Source organism: Diabrotica virgifera, chromosome 1, assembly GCF_917563875.1.
Source record: "Diabrotica virgifera virgifera chromosome 1, PGI_DIABVI_V3a".
Classification (NCBI taxonomy): domain Eukaryota; kingdom Metazoa; phylum Arthropoda; class Insecta; order Coleoptera; family Chrysomelidae; genus Diabrotica; species Diabrotica virgifera.
The window spans coordinates 79412538-79431424 of NC_065443.1; the positions used below are offsets into that span (position 1 = coordinate 79412538).

Genomic DNA, 18887 nt, shown 5'->3' on the forward strand with positions numbered 1-18887 from the left:
AATATGAAATATATGCCAAAAATTGTAATATGAAAATAAAAATCGACCTGTTTCGGCTTTTCCTTAAAATCTAATACCTACTGCCAAATATCGAGGTGGACGGTTTTCTTTGGCCCATCCTGTATATAGTCATCATGAAATAATAAATATATGCTGTTCAATAAGTTTTGAGGTTCGATAACAAAAACACAATTTTATGGTTTGAAATACAATACAGTCTCCCTGAATGTCAATACACTTGTTACAATGAAATTCCAATTTATCAATTCCGACTCCACAGATTTCCACGATTTACAACGACTCCACAGTCTTCTTGTATAGAATAAGACTAGCCGAAAAGATGAAAAACGAACCTACAGGATCGCCTGAAGAAATGTATAACACTCTTAAAACGTATCTACACGAAGCGGCAAATGAGGCTGTAGGAGAAAAATCATTAGTAGAAACACGGAAAAACTACTGGTGGAACGAGGAACTAGAGGATCTTATAAAACAAAAGAAAGAACTTTATAATAAATGGCTAGCCTCACAAAATCTAGAAGATAGATAAATGTACAAAAGGTACTGCTATATGGTCAAGAAGCAAGTAGCGAAAACAAAAAACAAATTCTGGGACAGAAAATGCCATGAGATCGACAGATTAATAGGGAGCTCAAAATGTAGAGAAGCCTGGAAAACTGTAAGAACCCTCAAAACTAATAGAAACGAAAAAGTAACGATAGACCCAATTGGACAAGAAACGTGGAAAAACTATTATGCAGACTAACTAACTGAAAAAAGAGAGACATTTAAGAATGTTAATTCCGACTTCCAAATGACTCAGAATAACTGTGATCCATTTACACTGAAGGAAATAAAACAAGCATTATCGAAAATGAAAAACAATAAAGCTCCTGGGCCCGGAGGTATACCTGTGGAACTCTTTAAATTTTCCCCGGATGTAGTATTGGAAAACTTGACGATAATGTTTAATAAATGCCTGAATGGAGAAAAGATACCATTCGAATGGAAAGCTGCAAGCATAAGCTCCATACACAATAAAGGGAGTAAACATGACTGCACAAACTACAGAGGACTCAGTGTTATAGCTTCCGCGGGTAGACTGTACGGCAGAATACTACGAGATAGAATAGAAAGCCAATATGAGGACTGGAAGGAGCAGAGTGGTTTTAGAGCAGGAAGATCGTGTATTGATAACCTGTTTTGTATAAAACAATTAATTGAAAAATCACTAGCATATGGGAGTCAGCTACATCTAGTATTTATAGATTTGAGAAAAGCCTATGACAGTGTACCGGTAAATAGACTTTGGAAATCTCTAATAGAGAACAATGTACACCCACAGTACATTACTGCGGTGAAAAGTTTTTTACCAAGGAAACAGTAGTTATATAAAAACGAGAGATGGACACTCAGAATACTTTCAGGTTAACAAGGGTCTAAGACAGGTATGCTGCCTATCCCCTACCCTCTTCAAAATTTATATAAACACGGCTCTGAAGAAATGGTTCAGAAAATGTAAGAAAATGGGAGTACAAATTGAAGAGGGTGATCTGACTTCTTTGTTATTTGCTGACGATCAGGTGGTTCTAGCGGAGGATACAGAGGACGCTGCTTATATGTTTCGAAAACTGATAGAGGAGTATGAAGATTGGGGTCTGAAATAAATACAAACAAAACAGAATATATGACAATTGGCTGCACAGGCGCAGACCTAGACTTAGAAGGAAAAATAATAAAAAACACTAAAGAATATAGATACCTGGGAGTTACATTGACGGAAGATGGAAACGACGAAACAGACATACAACAGAAATTAGGTAGTAGTTCAGAGAAATAAGGAAAAAAAATATCGTGTTGGTGACACATCCCCCTCCAGGCTGAAACCAAATTTTTCGAGTAATATGGTCATCTATAATAATAACCTATATGTTTCCTGCAGCTGATTTTGATGATATACATAGTTATAAACAAATGAAGATCAAAAAACGGTAAATTTTCGCTTTTTTCGTCTCTTACTAAAAAATTTGGCATTTTAAACAAATTTGAGAGTAATAAACTCATAAACCGTATAAAAAACTTCAATATGGCGTTCGCTGAATATGTCTATCCTTATTGGTTACTTAGAAAATTGCCAAATAAATCATAAATTTTGAGTTTTTATAAATATTCATAACTTATGTAAAAATTAACTTAGAACCTTCTTATTACATGGAATGCTGAGACTTATGGTGCTTAAATTACACCCTAAATTCCAAAGCAATTGGTCAAATAGTTTAAAAGTTATTTAATTTGTTTATCCAAAATTAATTTTTTTTGCAACACTGTAAGTCAGAAAATGATGAAGTTACAGTAATATTTTGGATAGTTTATGAAAGAAGAAAATTTACAGTATTAATTTAATTTAAAAAAAATGACAAAAAATAATTATAGATATTGCAAAATAATTTTGCAAAAACATGTGAATTAAAAAAATGGGGGGGCTAACTTTGTCCCTAAATGTCCTAGAACAGTTGTTTTTCTTTATAAATGTGTATAAAAATTCAGTCTTTCTAAATATGAAAAAATAATTTTTCTGCGGGTAACGGTTAAAAAGTTATTCTAATTGTTTATAAGTAAGCAAAAAATTGACATGTTTTTGCAAAATAATTTTACACTGTTTAAACTGTCCGAAGTATTATTGTAACCTCATAATTTTCTGACTTATAGTGTTGCAAAAAAAATGAATTTGGGAAAAATAAATTAAATAACTTTTAAACTATTTGACCAATTGCTTTGAAATTTAAAATATAATTAAGTACAAGAAGTCTCGGCATTCCGCGTAATAAGAAGATTCTAAGTTAATTTTTACCTAAGTTACGAATATTTATAAAAACTCAATATTTATGATTTATTTTGCAATTTTGTAAGCAACCAATAAGGTTGGACATATTCAGCGAATGCCATATTGAAGTTTTTTATACGGTTTATGAGTTTCTTACTCTCAAATTTGTTTAAAGTGCTTAAATTTTTGGTAATAGATGAAAAAAGCGATAATTTACCGTTTTTCGATCTTCATTTGTTTATAACTATGTATATCATCAAAATCGGCTGCAGGAAACATATAGGTTAATAATATAGATGTCCATACTACTCAAAAAATTTGGTTTCGGCCTGGAGGGGGATGTGTCACGAGAAAAACCTTATTTCTCTGGACTATAGAGGAAGAGCCATCACAAGTCAGAAAAACTCATTACTATGGAGTAAAGATATACGAAATAGTATATTAAGTATGGAGAACGGTAAGGGTTTTATACCGATCGAAGACAATTGTTTGGAGGAGGAGCGGAGCGACCACTCCAATTATTGTCTGAAATCCTTAACGTTCGACATGCTTATAACGTTTTTTGCACGATTGATACCATTATAAATTATAAAATTAAACATTTTCGTCATGTTGACTAGTTTCATTCATTTTATCAAGATAGATACTTTGGTTCTTAGGTAGCAACTAGGGTGCATAACAACAATGGAGAATTGAGTTTTTATTTAGTTGTCAATAATTTTAAGTACAATTTTGATTATTATAAATTAAAATATGAGCGAAAGTGAATTTGAAGAAATTGAACGGGCTTGGGAAGAAGGGTGTTCCGCAATTATTCCCGAAAAATCCAAAAAATAATGTGCAATACTAGTAATACTACTAATGTATGCCATTCTGCAGGAGTTTCTGTTAGAAGTGAAACCACAGCCCAAACAAGTGGGATTTCATTAAATAATTTAACAAATTGTACCATAAGTTTCAATATTAATAAATAATTCGTTAGTTTTCTTTATTCTTTCAACAAATAAATTAAATTTAAGAGATTTTTTAACACAACGGTAAGTGAATTACTTACCGTCGAGTTGGAGTACTTACCGTCGAGTTGGATTACTTACCGTCGAGTTGCTAGTAAAGTCACCTACTGACGTAAAATATGTCACGGTAAACAGTCAAAAATGATCAATCGTGCAAAAAAGTACAAAAAAAACTATATAAAACATTTATTGAAAGTACAGTTACATATGGCTCAGAAATCTGGACAGTAAATAAGAAAATGCAGAACCGAATAAACGCAGTAGAGAACAATTTTTGGCGAAGATGCTGTAGATTAACATTACACGATCATGTAAGAACAGATATAATAAAAGAAATGATGAAGGTGGAAACAACATTAACGGATACGTTAGAGAGAAAACAACTATCCTGGTACGGACACATGAGAAGAATGAATAATGAGAGATTACCGATTAAAACCTGGAGGTGGATCCCAAAAAGAAGAAGGAAAAAAGGAAGACCAAAAAAGTCTTGGGAAAATGGATCAATATAGCTTTTGTTGCTAGAATATTGTATGCGCCACCCATTTTTACGGCGTTTAGCGGTTTTTTATTCTTTTAAAAATATACTGTAACACGTCGGTACTAAAATGGCTTGTAAACAAAAAAAGAATGTGTGTGTACTTTGTACGCACGTAAGAAGTTATACTTCTATTATATGATTTAAACGAAATTAATATACTTTTTATTTATATTTTATTTAAATATTAAACTAATTTATACTTACTACTTCTCAAACATTTTTATTAAAATAGTGCCAAAAATTAAAATAATAAAAGAATAAAACACACACAAACACATTAAAAATGCCACAAATGATTTCTGAACATTAATTGTCGGAAAAATTTTTAACTAAATACGTATTTTCTGAAAATAAAATTATATAATAAATATACTTACAATCATAAAATGTATAAAAAAAAATAAAAAAATAAAAGTTTTTATTGGGATTCGAACCAGCTATCAGCGCGGTTGGTATATTGGGGTTCATTCGCCTTAAACGCTTCGCCACGGAGGTAATGTGTCATTATGTGCGAAGATCGACTAACTAAACGGATTAAGCTTTCGACATTTTTGAATTAAATTAAATTATTTTGATTTTGAATTGAAATGATTTAGAATTGAAAAAATACAACAAAACATAGAGTGAGAAAACAATATATTAGGTGAACATTGATAGAAATTTTGATGGTAATCAAATTATGTAAATAAAAGTATTACGTACTATGTATTTTGGTAGGTTCAAATAGGTAGGTACCTATGATACATTTACAATTATTACGTACCTGTTGCTTTTAAAAACTATTTAAATGTCACTACAATTATAAACTTTTTTGTTTCTGCCCTCACAACAATAAAACTAATATATTATACATTTGTTTACCTTCATATTGAACAATTATTTATTATTGACAGATCATTTCAACACCCAATCAGAGCCCGTATAACGACTAATACCATACTGTCGGTGTGCGCATGCGCGCAGATCAATATAAATTCACCCTCAATCTCAATCGCGCCTAAAGAAGTATAACTTCACAAATGAATTGACAGATTTAAATGAAACTTTACATACGTTAATATGAAGAGTGTAGAATATACCAATATACCTAACAAAAGAAATGACTGGTAGCAACGCCCTCTCTTATCGAACCGCAAAACTTATTGAACAACCAATTGTAATATGTATAGAAGAAAATATATTGTTTTAAATATAATGCCTTTTTTAGCTTATATCGGTAAAGTAGTAGGAGACTATCGATATGCTACAGGACATAAGACTGATGAACGATTACAACAAACTCAAGAAACGTTATCTACAATAAGAATTATAAAGATGTATACATGGGAAAAGTTTTTCGAAAAAAAGATTAATAAAGCAAGAAAGTAAGTTGATTTTTTAGTTTAAATAAATTCATTAATATTTTTTTCTGGATTTTATGGATTTTTGGTTTTAGGCAGGAATCAAACAAAATATTAATCGTATATGAACTGAGAATGATCCAAATCGTTGTGGGCATCTTATTTTCCAAATTTGGATTCTACTGTCTTGTTATGGCTTACATTTGGTTTGGGTACGCAACCGACACCGAGCTCATCTTTTACTTAAGCACGATGTTTAAGGACATAGAGTACTACCTAGGTGGTCTTATTCCCTACGGTTTAGGCAGAGCAGCTGAGCTTTACTCAGCGCTGAGGAGAATTAACTCAGTAATAACCGCAGAAGAACTTCCACCAAAAATAGGTTCTGATGAACCAACCAACGAACCAATTTTGGAACTTGCAGAAGCTGATGTTTTTATAAATGACTACCATATTTTAAAAAATATTAATTTCAAAGCAAAACCTGGTTTGACTTTGGTGACCGGTAAAGTGGGATCAGGCAAAAGCTCTTTATTAAAAGCTTTGCTACAGGATTATCCTTTAGACAAAGGTTGCATATTGTCTAAAGGAAGGATTTCATATGCTTCGCAAGATCCTTGGCTGTTTCCATCTTCCATTAAGCAAAATATTATATTTGGTGAGAAATTTGATGAAAAAAGGTATTTATTTTTATTATTTTCTCATATCATCATACATTTCTTTTGTATTTTTATGTATTTATTTCAATCAGATAATGAATCTAGGCAAATATAAATTAAGAGAAAACACAATAATACTGCAGATGATTCTCGAGCAAACAGTAAGAGGTCGAAGGTGTATTGGCATGAGCTGAAAAATATTCTACATATAACTAGGGTTACCATACGTCCGGATTTCGTCCGGACAGTCCGGATTTGAAAGACATGTCCCGATTGCCGTCCGGATATGAGAAATGTCCGGATTTTTTTCTTTGCTAAAAAAAAATGGAAAACATTTGGTCCAATGGTGGCCATTTTTTTATATCGTTCTGTAATATTATTTTCTAGGTCTAAAGTATGTTAAGACAGGTGTATATACAGTGTGGAGGCACTTATGGAATAAAATTATTTCTGTCCTTGTATCAAAAAATTATAAAAAACGCTGAGACCCGTCGATTTTTAAATAAAAATGTGCACTTTTCAAACATAAACCTAAATGTACAGGGTGATCCTTGCAAGTCTAACAGAATCCATAAACTTTATTTTTAATGGAACACCCTGTATATTCTTATACTTTTAAAATCTGCTTAACAACCTGATTTCAACGCACTATATCATGTAGGGTGTATTATGAGTAATACAGGGTGAAATTTTAAAATTAAAGAGTATGGAAACCACTTATGGAATAAAATTATTTGTGTCCTTAATTTAAAAAATTATAAAAATTACTGGAACACGTCAACTTTTAAATTCTAATGGGCGCTTTACAAACAAATTTAAATATACAGGGTGATTCAAGCAAGTACAGCATAGTCCATGATCTTTAGTTTTAATGGATCACCCTCTACATTTTTATATTTTTAGAATCTGCTAAACAACCTCATATCAAAAAAGTGTATTATGTAGGGTCCTTTATGAAAAATACAAGGTGAAATTTTGAAATTGTTTATAAATTTTGTCAAGACATTAAATACAAAACTCAATAGATTTAATACTTAGTTTAGAAAATTGATGCCTTTATTTAGCTAATTTAAAATATATATCATTATTTAAAGCATGATAAATTATTAATTTTAAAATTTTATGTAGGTATTTAATATATTGCCGAAGCAACATAATTTTAAAATTTTACCTTGTATTATTCATAATAGGCCCTACATAATAGTTATACATTTTTATGATATGAGGTTGTTTAGCAGATTGTAAAAATATAAAAATATGTAAGATGATCCATTAAAACTAAAAATCATGGACTATGCTGTACTTGCGTGAATCACTCTGTATATTTTAATTTTTGTTTGTAAAGCGCCCATTTGAATTTAAAAGTTGACTTGTACCAGTATTTTTTATAATTTTTTAAAATAAAGACACAAACAATTTTATTCCGTAAGTGGTTTCCATACTCTTTCCCTGTATTATTCATAATACACCCTACATAATATAGTTTGTTGAAATACGGTTGCTAAGCAGCTTTTAAAAATAAAAGAATATACAGGGTGTTTTATTAAAAATAAAGCTTATGGACTCTGTTAGACTTGCAAGAATCACCCTGTACATTTAAATTTATGTTTGAAAAGTGCACATTTTTATTTAAAAATCGACGGGTCTCAGCGTTTTTTATAATTTTTTGCTACAAGGACAGAAATAATTTTATTCCATAAGTGCCTTCCATACTGTATATTTTAAACTGCCAGAGATTTTCGATGTTAGTTGCATATTGTAGCGAAAGAGCTGTACTTTTAATTGTGCCATATGTATTTCGTATATATATATGTACAATGTAGAGGTAGCAACACAGTCAAATTCACATTTTACATTTTCTACAACCCATTGACTACCCCTGTCCGGATTTTGTCTTAATAAATTATGGTAACCCTACATATAACCCACATAACAATGATGTTCGTATCATGTTCTAAGCATATACTACCAACATTCGTCGGAGTATATTCTTTTTTCGGAAAGACATTCTAAATTTCATGTTCTTTGCATATACTTTAAAGTATATTCTCGTACCTAATATACTGAGTACATTCGTGTACATAGTAACTCGGAATATTCGTAAAAGTTTATTCTTAGAATATACCTTTATCGAATGTTCTTAACACATACTTATAAGTACATTCTTAACACATACTTATAAGTAGATACTATTCTTAGAATATACCTTTATCGAATATTCTTAGCACATACTTATAAGTACATTCTTAACACATACTTATAAGTAGATACTTTTAAAATATCTTAAAAATAATACGTATGTATAGGAAGTATGAATAATATTAGCCTTATATATTATCAACTTCGTTATATTTTAGAATAATTAATAAAATTTATGTATGTAGGTAGTATTGGACGAATTTCATTTCAAAATTGTTGTATGGTAAAAAAGTTTAAACATTAACTGTATTAACGTTTATTATTAAAAATTCGTTTTCATAATTGAAATAACTTTACTATTTCGAGTTTATTTACATCGTTGGAATTTGAATTTAGGTACATTCAATTCAATACGGGCCATTCCATAACCAAAACATGCCAAACCACCCCCTTATCTATGGCCAAAACCCACGGCTTTGGTGTTGCCAACCGTCGAGTAATCTTTTTCCGTCAACCTTAAAAATTCCCACTTTTATAAAAAAATTCCCTCATGTTTACAAAATCTGAGAAGATATGTTTAATTATTTTCAAATATTTTGATTTTTTTAATATTTTACAATTTGGATTAGAACAAAAATTCCCTTTTGAGTTAACTTTTCCCTTTATCACCTTTTATGTTGAAAATTCCCGCAAAAAGCGAAATTTCTCTCCGTTTGGCAACACTATAACCACCGGTGCACCGATGTTGTTATTCCACAATACATATCCCCCACCCCCTCCCCGTCTTTTCTTATTCTGACCATTTCTTACCTGCACAACGCGAACGGTAAAATATGAAATCGAAAATAGACATTATTTGTATCTATGCAGTGGTGAAGACTAATGATAAAGTACTGGGACTAAAGAACATACATAATCTCCTTTATTTTGTTTACGGTGCTTCAAAATAGGTATATGTAATCTATTTTGGTAACTCAATATTATTTAATAAATACATATAAGTAAGTACATATAAGTATATAAATTTTAGTTACTCATACATAGTTTAGTTTAGCTAAATATTATAATATAATAGTTTATATAGATAACTAAAATTTATAAATATGTACTTACTTTTTAAGTAATATTGCAGAATGTAGGTACTAACTACATTCTCATTTGCCATTAAAATATGTAAATATAATAGGTGTTTGGTGGAACCAGTAGAACCTAAGATGAGATTAGGTGATGCTGAAAACATACTTCTGAGCAATATAGCACTTGATAGCACTTTCTTAGAATATCCTTAAAAATATATTCATCTAATACAAAGATGTACAGTAGTACGTTCTAGGTATATAAATAGAAGGTTTATAGCACTTCCTTGGAATATTCTAAAAAGTACGTTCTTAGTATAAACTAAAAAGATGTGCGGTAGTACGTTCTAAGTATATAAATAGAAGGTTTATAGCACGTCCTTGGAATGTTCTAAAAAGTATATTCTTAGTATATACTGAAAAGAAGTGCGGTAGTACATTCTAAGTATATACATAGAACGTTTAAGTATTGTAATGTAGTATATACTCAGTATGTGCTTTGCACATTCGCAATGGTAATTACGCATATTCTTAGTATATACTTTTTCTGAAAAGTATGTTCTATGAATCTACTAAGAATATGAAATTGTTATGTGGGAATAGACTGAAATATGAAACGCAGGAAACTTTTTCTTAATGCGAAAGACCATGGTAGTTGTGGTACTCGCCACTCCACTCTTTCAAATGGGTCTATTGTAACATTTTGTCCTATTCTATCTCGTCTCCATTCTTTCGCCAAAAACGAAACCGTTTATTTACATTTTGTTTTACACAATACTCTGTATTAGAGTACACAATGATAACGATTCAGATGGGTAGACTGAGATGCGTTGTTGGAATATTTTCCTGAGTGTCGCCCGTTTGGTATTTTAATATCTGGGTAAACAGTTTACTTGAATCGTTATCGACTGATTGAGTTTTTGTCAACGAAGTAAAAGGTGTTTGTGTATTGGATCAGCTGTGTGCATAAGCGTACCATCTGGTAAAGCCCCTGTATATGCAATAAATTAGGTACCTAATTGAAGTTATTAATATAAAAAATGTTATTTAACTGACTTTTCAACAAAATATTTTATTAATACGTATTTGCTCTTGATCTATACAGTCCGTCTAATTTACTTACCGTTGCACGTCATTATCTACGCCAGAGATCTTAAGTTGACATAGTTGCCAAAGTATAAAAAAATCCTGAATCCATTTTAAATCAAATAGATCACATAATTATTGTAAACGTGCATTATACAACAACAAAAAATTAATATTCAATGTAAATAACTACAAACTTAAGAAATAGAGAACAAGAATTAAGTTATAATCTTTTAAGATTTGCAGTGCAAGCGTTTTTGCACTGCATTGTTAATAATTAAAAAACGGCTCCGAACTCTTGGCATGAAGCCGGTAGGATTCTTTGTATCTACAATAACAACTAAAAAGATTCGAAAAGTCGTGATAAAATTAGGTGAAATTTATATTTTTATAGTAGAGGATCTTTTTATAGTAAAATAAATAATAAAAACAGTAAATATAATAAAACAGATACTTATAGTAAAGAATATAAACAAATATGAAGTGTAATCACCGCAACTGTCAAATAAATGTTACCAATTTATTCTAAAATGTCACCTTCGTTCGATTACAGTTACAGTGCGTTCCGAGCAAATGTGCTTCATAAAAACGCTTTGTAATCCATTTATGCAAATTAAATGAAACATATTATTGTGTATTTCTTTAGGTTAACATTAATAAAAATCTTCAAATATTATTTCTACGCATATATAATAAAATATGTCTAGTGGCTGTAATTCCAGTGTACTCGACAAAGTGATTCTAAAAAAGAACACACCTACCGCCTAAATATTTCGTGTTGGTATCATGCGACGTCACAGGCTATGACGCGGATGACGTGCAACGGTTAGTAAATTAGACGAAGTATAGCTGTTTATTTAACATCAAAGATGTAATAAAATCGTTAGAAATTTCTTTTCTTTCCTCTTTCAACGGTACGTCACTGGAGACGGAAAGCAAATCTGACAGCTGGTCGCCATTTGCGACCTCCTTCTTGGACTCAAGGTTATTTGACATGTAATCCTTCCTGTTATTTTATACCTATTCTAAGGAAAATACCTATTCAATCTTACTAATTTTGTTTGGGCTTAAGTTGATTTTAATGAATAAATTAAATAAACATAAAATTGTAGTTTTGTATTTAGTGAATAAAAATTAAAACGTTCGTATATGGTTACCTACTTGTCAAAAAAATTGATGTTGACGTAAGTATAACAAGAGAATTGAAAAACGTCAATATTTTTGACAAATAACCATAGGCCGACGTTTGAATTTTTATTAGCTTATTAGTTAAAAATCAGCTTAAAACCAAACAAAATTAGTATGATTGAATAGGTTTATTAAAATTGTAGTTTGGCATATTAATAAATGTTCAAACGCTCGCCTCTGGTTATTTGTCAAAAAAGTTGACGTTGACGTAAAATCAATTAGAGGATTGAAAAATGTCAACTTTTTGATAACTAACCAGAAGCCGATTTTTGAATATTTTTTAATTAAATGAGAAACTCCAATTTTAGTATTTATTTAATTTATTCATAAAAATGAGCATAAACTCAAAAAAAAATAGTATGGTTGAATAAGTATTTTCAATACCTTTCAAACGACGTATCACTTGCCATAAAGTCCCATTTAAAATATCGGTCACAGTAGCGCTGTAACGCCATCTGTCACTATTACGTCACCTGTGTTATGACTAGTTAAGAAGCTTACATCCGTTTATTTCCTCCCTCCAAAATTCACTATTATAAGTAGAACCGTTCAAAATATACGAGGGGAGGAACGGACTTTTGACTAGCACTGTATAACCTACGTTACACAACCATAACTCAGAGTCGTAACTACCATTGGGGCAACCGGGGCAGTGCCTCGGGGCCCCAGACCAAGGGGGCCCCCGTTTGGTTGACCGTGCATAGATTTTAACGAAGAAAATAGAAATATGTATTTTAAAAGCCGATTCTAACAAAATATTATCAAATGACACAATTTTAAAAAGACCTTTTAAAAAGACGGCAACATAGTTTTAATTTTTCACTGGGGAAATTAGTTTCATTTTTCGACTGAAATGCAGTTGGAACAGCGTAGGGCCCCTGAGGCCCCCGAGACCTTAACATAAAAATTTAAATTATTACTTAGGAAATTAGTTATTTCGTCGTAATAAAACCTAAAATGCCATTGGAAGAGAGGCCCCGGGCTAAACTGGGGCCCCCGAGACCTTTCGTAAACATATAAATTGTGACTGAGGAAATTAGTTATTTTGGCGAAATAAAAACTAAAATGTAACCGGAATCCCCAGGTCCCAACTACTTTGTCTTAACCAATTTACCATAGACCACATCCTGGTACGTGAAAGGAACCACATATTTAAAAGAAAGGTATAGATAAGATATAATAAGCACATTAGGATCAGTCCCACCAGTACACTGACCAGCTTCACTGATTGTGTTTGGCTCACACTGCAGTAGCTTAAGGCACCTTAAGGTGCAATTAAATCACAACGAACGCGAACGAAGGAACGATTTCGTAGGTGTTCGCTTGGTTATTACTTTGTAAGACCATTTACATTGTAGGGAACGAACGCATTCGTTGATAATCCGTCCGCAATGTCAGATACAGATGAAGATGTAATCATTAGCGCTGATAATTTTATAGTTATTGCAGGACATTCTGAAAAAAAGAAAGAAGAGAGTGTGGTGTTCACACAGGAGGGAAAATGCGCTTTCAGGGGGTTAAATATCAAACATTTTTCCGAACCCCCTTTGTGCTGGGGGTAAATTCCCCAGACCTCCCGGAAGGGGGCCCCCAAATCACATTTGCCCCGGGGCCCCCAACATCGTACTTACGACCCTGCCACAACTACGGTACTCATTACACATACATCCTTCTGCTTGAAGTAGAGTTTAAGCAGACTTTGATATTACTTGCCATTATCGACACCATTTATTTGTCCTTCATCCTCCTACTTTCTCATTTCTCAATACTTATTTGTTACAGTTGAGTCCGCGAATCTTTACCTGTGCGTCATCATTTAAAACATACGAAATAAGTCGATGATAAGTCGGAAATTGAAATTTACTAAACGCAACAGCAAGTCACTTAGTCCCGGCGCAAATTGATCCTAAGCGAACACAACCTGGCACCGGCGAGTTGCGTAGAGAGTTCTGCGCATCCTAATATCAGTGAATACAGTGCCAGGTCTAGCATGCAAACGTTTGTCATCGGAACACAATTTTCTGGTCTCGTGGGACGCGTGACTCAATTCTCAGTTGTGGTTTTGTTTTCGAGATGGACGTAGAAAAGCTAATAGAACTCGTTCGGAATTACTATTACTATAAACAACACTGATTGTGATTGGATTGTCGTTGCAAAAACTGCTTACCTATTACATATATTTATATCTCGTCTACATATTTTATTTTTAAGCATGAACAAGCCCGGTATGATGACACATTTTATTTGAGGGTAATGCGATATTCACAGATATGCTTAATGGTTTTTAATAATGAATCATTTTTAATGATAATGTTGTGTAGATTTAAGAAATGAATGATATTTACAAAATTTTTATACCTATAGAAAAGGGATTACGCCATCATTTGTGACATTGTATTTCTAGGCCTGGATCCCGCGTACCAACAAAAAGTTGATTAATAGCAAGCTGAAAATTTGTTAATAGCTTAACGGTGTCTCGTCAGACAAACTTTGATGTACGGGAACACTGAAACAGGGGAAGTGTTAATTGTAGAACAGGTCAAAAATTTGGAACGTCATACTACGAAAACGTCCCATGTATTTTGTCGGGACGGAACTACCAATTGATTTTTTACCCTTTCATTAAACTCTCATGCAAAAATCAGACTGGTATTTATCACCAACTGGGCATTTTAATAAATCCGACAAGAGAACATGTCAAATGACAGGAATTATGACAGGTGATAAATAGCAGTCTAATTTTAGCATGAGAGTTTAATGAAAGGGTAAGAAATCAATTGGAAGTTCTGTCCGATAAAATACATGGGAAGTTTTTGTAGTCTGACATTCAAAATCTTTAACCTGTTCCACAATTAAAACTACCCCTGTTCCAGTGTTCCCATACATTAAAGTTTGTCCGACTAGACACCGTTACGCTATTAACAAATTTTCAGCTTGCTATTAATCAACCTTTTTTGTTACGCGGGATCCGGTCCTATTCGTTTTAAGTAACCTTTTTTTTTTCTAAAAATGTGTTCTTGTAAAGGCATATCTGTTATCGCCGTTTATTTTGTCTACGAGTAGGTACCTAATAAAGTTATTAGAATTTTAATGACAAAGCGGTGTTGGGTTTTGATTATATTGTACTAATATTTACTTATCACAGTAAATTGTACTTACCATTCGCATTAAGTTCATTTCCGATTTTCTCCCATACTTCGTCTTTAAGTTTCGTCCTCATGTAATCCTTGTGGCTGGTATCATATACAATGGATATATTTCGTGTTGATTTCGATATTACCATAAATTTAGTTTTCTTTATGTTCAAGTCCATATTCTTCGCTGCAGTCTGCTATCTTATTCACCAATGTCTGTAGCTCTTCAAGTGTTTCTGAGATCAGAACGGTATCGTCGGCAAATCTCAGATTGTTTAATCTAACACCATTTATTTTAATACCTATGGATTGCTCAGAGAGTGTTCTATTCATTACGTCTTCGGAATAGAGATTAAACAGGGTTGGTGACAGTATACACCCTTGTCTCACACCTCGCTTTATTTCAATTTCTTCAGTGGTATTATTCTCTACTCTCACTACTGCTTTCTGATTATAGTACACATTTGCTATTAGTCGGATATCTCGTTTATCTAAATTCTTTTCTGCCAGGAGTCTGATTAGAAGATCATGCCGCACTTTATCAAAGGCCTTGTTATAATCTATGAAACACATCAGATACAGATACATCAGTATTTTGTAATCAGTATTTGTACTCAGTATCTACCACGCTACCACTGAGACCCGGTATCAAAAGTAACCGTTACACGTCCGCACTGATTTTGCCCGTCCCTCTATTCGTTGCAGAGAATGCCAACGGTTGGGTCTTGTTGTGATCAATATGCGGTGCGCTAGAAAAATAACTGCAAGGGTCACCCGTCCCGCCGGCGCAGGTTGTGACTCGCTTAGGTTCAATTTGCGCCGGGGCTAAGTGACTTGCTGTTGCGTTTAGTAAATTTCAATTTCCGACTTATCATCGATGATAAGTCGGATTATTTCGGATTAAGTCTTATTTCGTATGCTTTAAATGATGACGCACGGGTAAAGATTCGCGGACTTAACTGTATAATTGTATATTTTAATATTCATTTAAATTTTTTAGGTATTTGGAAGTAATAAGAGTTTGTGCATTAGAGTTCGATTTTAAATTGTTCGAGAAACGGGACGAGACGATAGTGTGCGATCGAGGAATGAATCTCAGCAAGGGTCAGCAGGCTCGTATTAACCTTGCCAGAGCTGTGTACAAAGAAAGTGAAATATATTTACTGGATGACTCTCTGACTGCTCTGGACAGTCAAGTACAAGACTATATATTTAACGAATGTATAAAAAAGTTTTTGAATGGAAAAATATGTATTCTCGTGACACAAACTTTAAATCAAATAAAAACTGCAGAAAACTTAGTAATTATGGAAAACGGTCAAATAAAATTGATTGATAAACTAGACGAAAAATATATAGAAGAACTAGAAACAATCATAACAAGCGATGAAGTTAATGATGAACATCAAGAAAATGATAATAAAACCAGCCACGTAAACAATGAAAAAGATTACATAAATGATGAGGACGATGAATATCAGGATGATGATAAACTTTTAGAAACTGAACAGACCAACAGGCCGAAAATATATGGAGAAATTATAAAAAAGGGCAAAGTATCGTTGGCGATTTACAATCAGTATCTGATATATGGAGGGGGAATAGTATTTCTCATTTTTAATATATTTTTGTTTAGTATTACACAAAGCTCGGAAAGCTTCGCTGACTATCTCCTAACAAGGTGGTAAGTAAAACATGCATTATAAGTATTACTTTTTTATTATTAACTTTATTTTAATTGAAAACACTTCATTTATATTCTTTATTTTTGATTTATTTCCACACTAAAACATATACTAACACATATAATTTATATCTAATCACTTTGTACAATTTATATTACATGTATCAATAACGACGCACCGTACATAAGGGATGACGTCCTGGTTCATAACCCACTTCACGAAAATCAACATGCATATACTTAGGGAAGATCTACCAATTCTGCACTGCATCAAGTAGTTGGAAGAATTGAACGATACCTGGATAATAAAGAATCCGTCCTAGGTATATTCAAAGACATTGAGTGAGCGTTTGATAAATCAACATTCCCAACCATCATCCAACAGCTCAATGTCAGGAATGTCCCCCTGGCCGTGAGCGAATAGATATTCAGTATGCTCTCCAATGGAGCAATAAGCATAAAATGTAGAAGACTTTTCGGTTAGAGGCATGGTTACGACGGGATGTCCACAGGGCATGGTTGACGGGGTGTCAACCACTCCTCTAGAACATAGTTTTGGATACCCTGGTTGACCAACTCAGCAAGAGTCGTTTCTACACAATAGCCTATGCAAAGCGCTGAGTTTAAGAACACACTATGTGAGAGATTACAAGTTGCTCTCACACTAATAGAAACATGGTGTAAGGAACACTCACTGTCTATAAATCCAAAACAGACAGAGATGGTCCTCTTCACCAGAAAAATAAGGATCATAGGCTTAATACCCCCAAGGATTCTAAACTGCAATCTAAACTTCTCTGAAGGGGTGAAATATCTTGGTCCTTGACAGGAAGTTAACATGGAACTCTCACTTAGATAATAGAGCTAAAAGAGCATATATTGCCTATGACAGTGTCGGCGAATGGTCGGATTTGGGGCCTTTCTCCCAGGGTGATCGCCTCGATCTACACTATTGTCATGAGGCCTGTGTTTACTTATGAAGCCTTTGTTCTTGTGAAACTTTAAGACTCACACATTTCCTTACGCCCCGCTCAAATCGTCAGATTTTTGAAATATACACTGTTTTGCATTTTCTAAGGATAGATTTTTTTTTCGGCCCCCCTTAACGAACTCCCCTGAATTAAGAGCCAATATATGGTAGAGGTACATTTTCAGGGTAAAAGGTTTCTCCCCATGAAATAATCTGACGCGCTCGAGTAACTGCAAAAATCCCCGCTTGGGCTCCCCTACCATTAGATAGTAGAGCTAAAAGAGCATATTATATTGCCTATGACAGTGTCGGCGAATGGTCGGATTTGGGGCCTTTCTCCCAGGGTGATCGCCTGTATCTACACTACTGTCATTAAGCCTATGCTTACTTACAATAGAATAGAATAGAATAGAAATATGCTTTATTGTCATGTAAAAATTTAACAATTTTATAGACAAAGCTTACAAGAATCATAAATAAAAACAATAACAAATACAATTTACTAAAATTATATAAATCATCAATATAAATAAAACATAATAAAGTGAAATAAAAATCAGTAACAATCTATTACAAAATTTAAAAAAATTTTGCAAGTTGCGTAATCTACCTTAAGAAATTTAATAAGTTAAGCTGCTGCATATTATGACACTCAAATATAGATTAAGATTCTAGTTATACATAAGAATACTGTGATTTCTTAGTTATTGGTTAAGAAATTCTGCTATTGAATAATATGGTCTTTCAGATACATAGGTTTTTGTCATTTTACGGAACTTGGGGAAAGATGTTGCAGATTTAAGTTGTATAGGGAGATGGTTGTATAGTTTTTTTGCAGAATATAATATACATATATTTCTTTACTAACTCACTGGACGGGAGAGGTAAATAGATGTCGAAGGTAGAATTTCTGGTGAAATAGTCATGTCTAGGTCTTGCTGGAAAGACATGCAGATGCTTACGAATTAAGCAAACAGTTTCTAAAATATATAAAGAAGGTAGTGTTAGAATCCTGTGATCTTTGAAGTAGCTTCTGCAATGTGTTGTTCTTCTGAGGCCAAACAGATATCTTATTGCTTTTTTTGTAATTTAAAAATAATATCAGATTGGGCAGCTGTACCAGAACCCCAAAAAGGAAGACCATATCGAAGATCGGACTCGAACAAAGAAAAATATGTTATTTTGGAAGAGACTAAATTCATTTCCTTCGAAACAGATCTTATTGCAAAGCAA

General features: G+C 32.8%; 1 protein-coding gene across 1 annotated transcript in view; it reads left to right on the top strand.

Moving 5' to 3' along the window:
• The window catches only part of LOC114327220 (probable multidrug resistance-associated protein lethal(2)03659), an 80164-nt gene that overhangs the window by 32932 nt on the left and 28345 nt on the right, over window positions 1-18887 (top strand). The window contains exons 4-6 of the mRNA XM_028275761.2: window positions 5586-5742; window positions 5814-6398; window positions 16001-16684. Of these exons, the coding sequence (XP_028131562.1) occupies window positions 5586-5742; window positions 5814-6398; window positions 16001-16684 (1426 nt within the window). The remainder of the gene's footprint in view (window positions 1-5585; window positions 5743-5813; window positions 6399-16000; window positions 16685-18887) is intronic.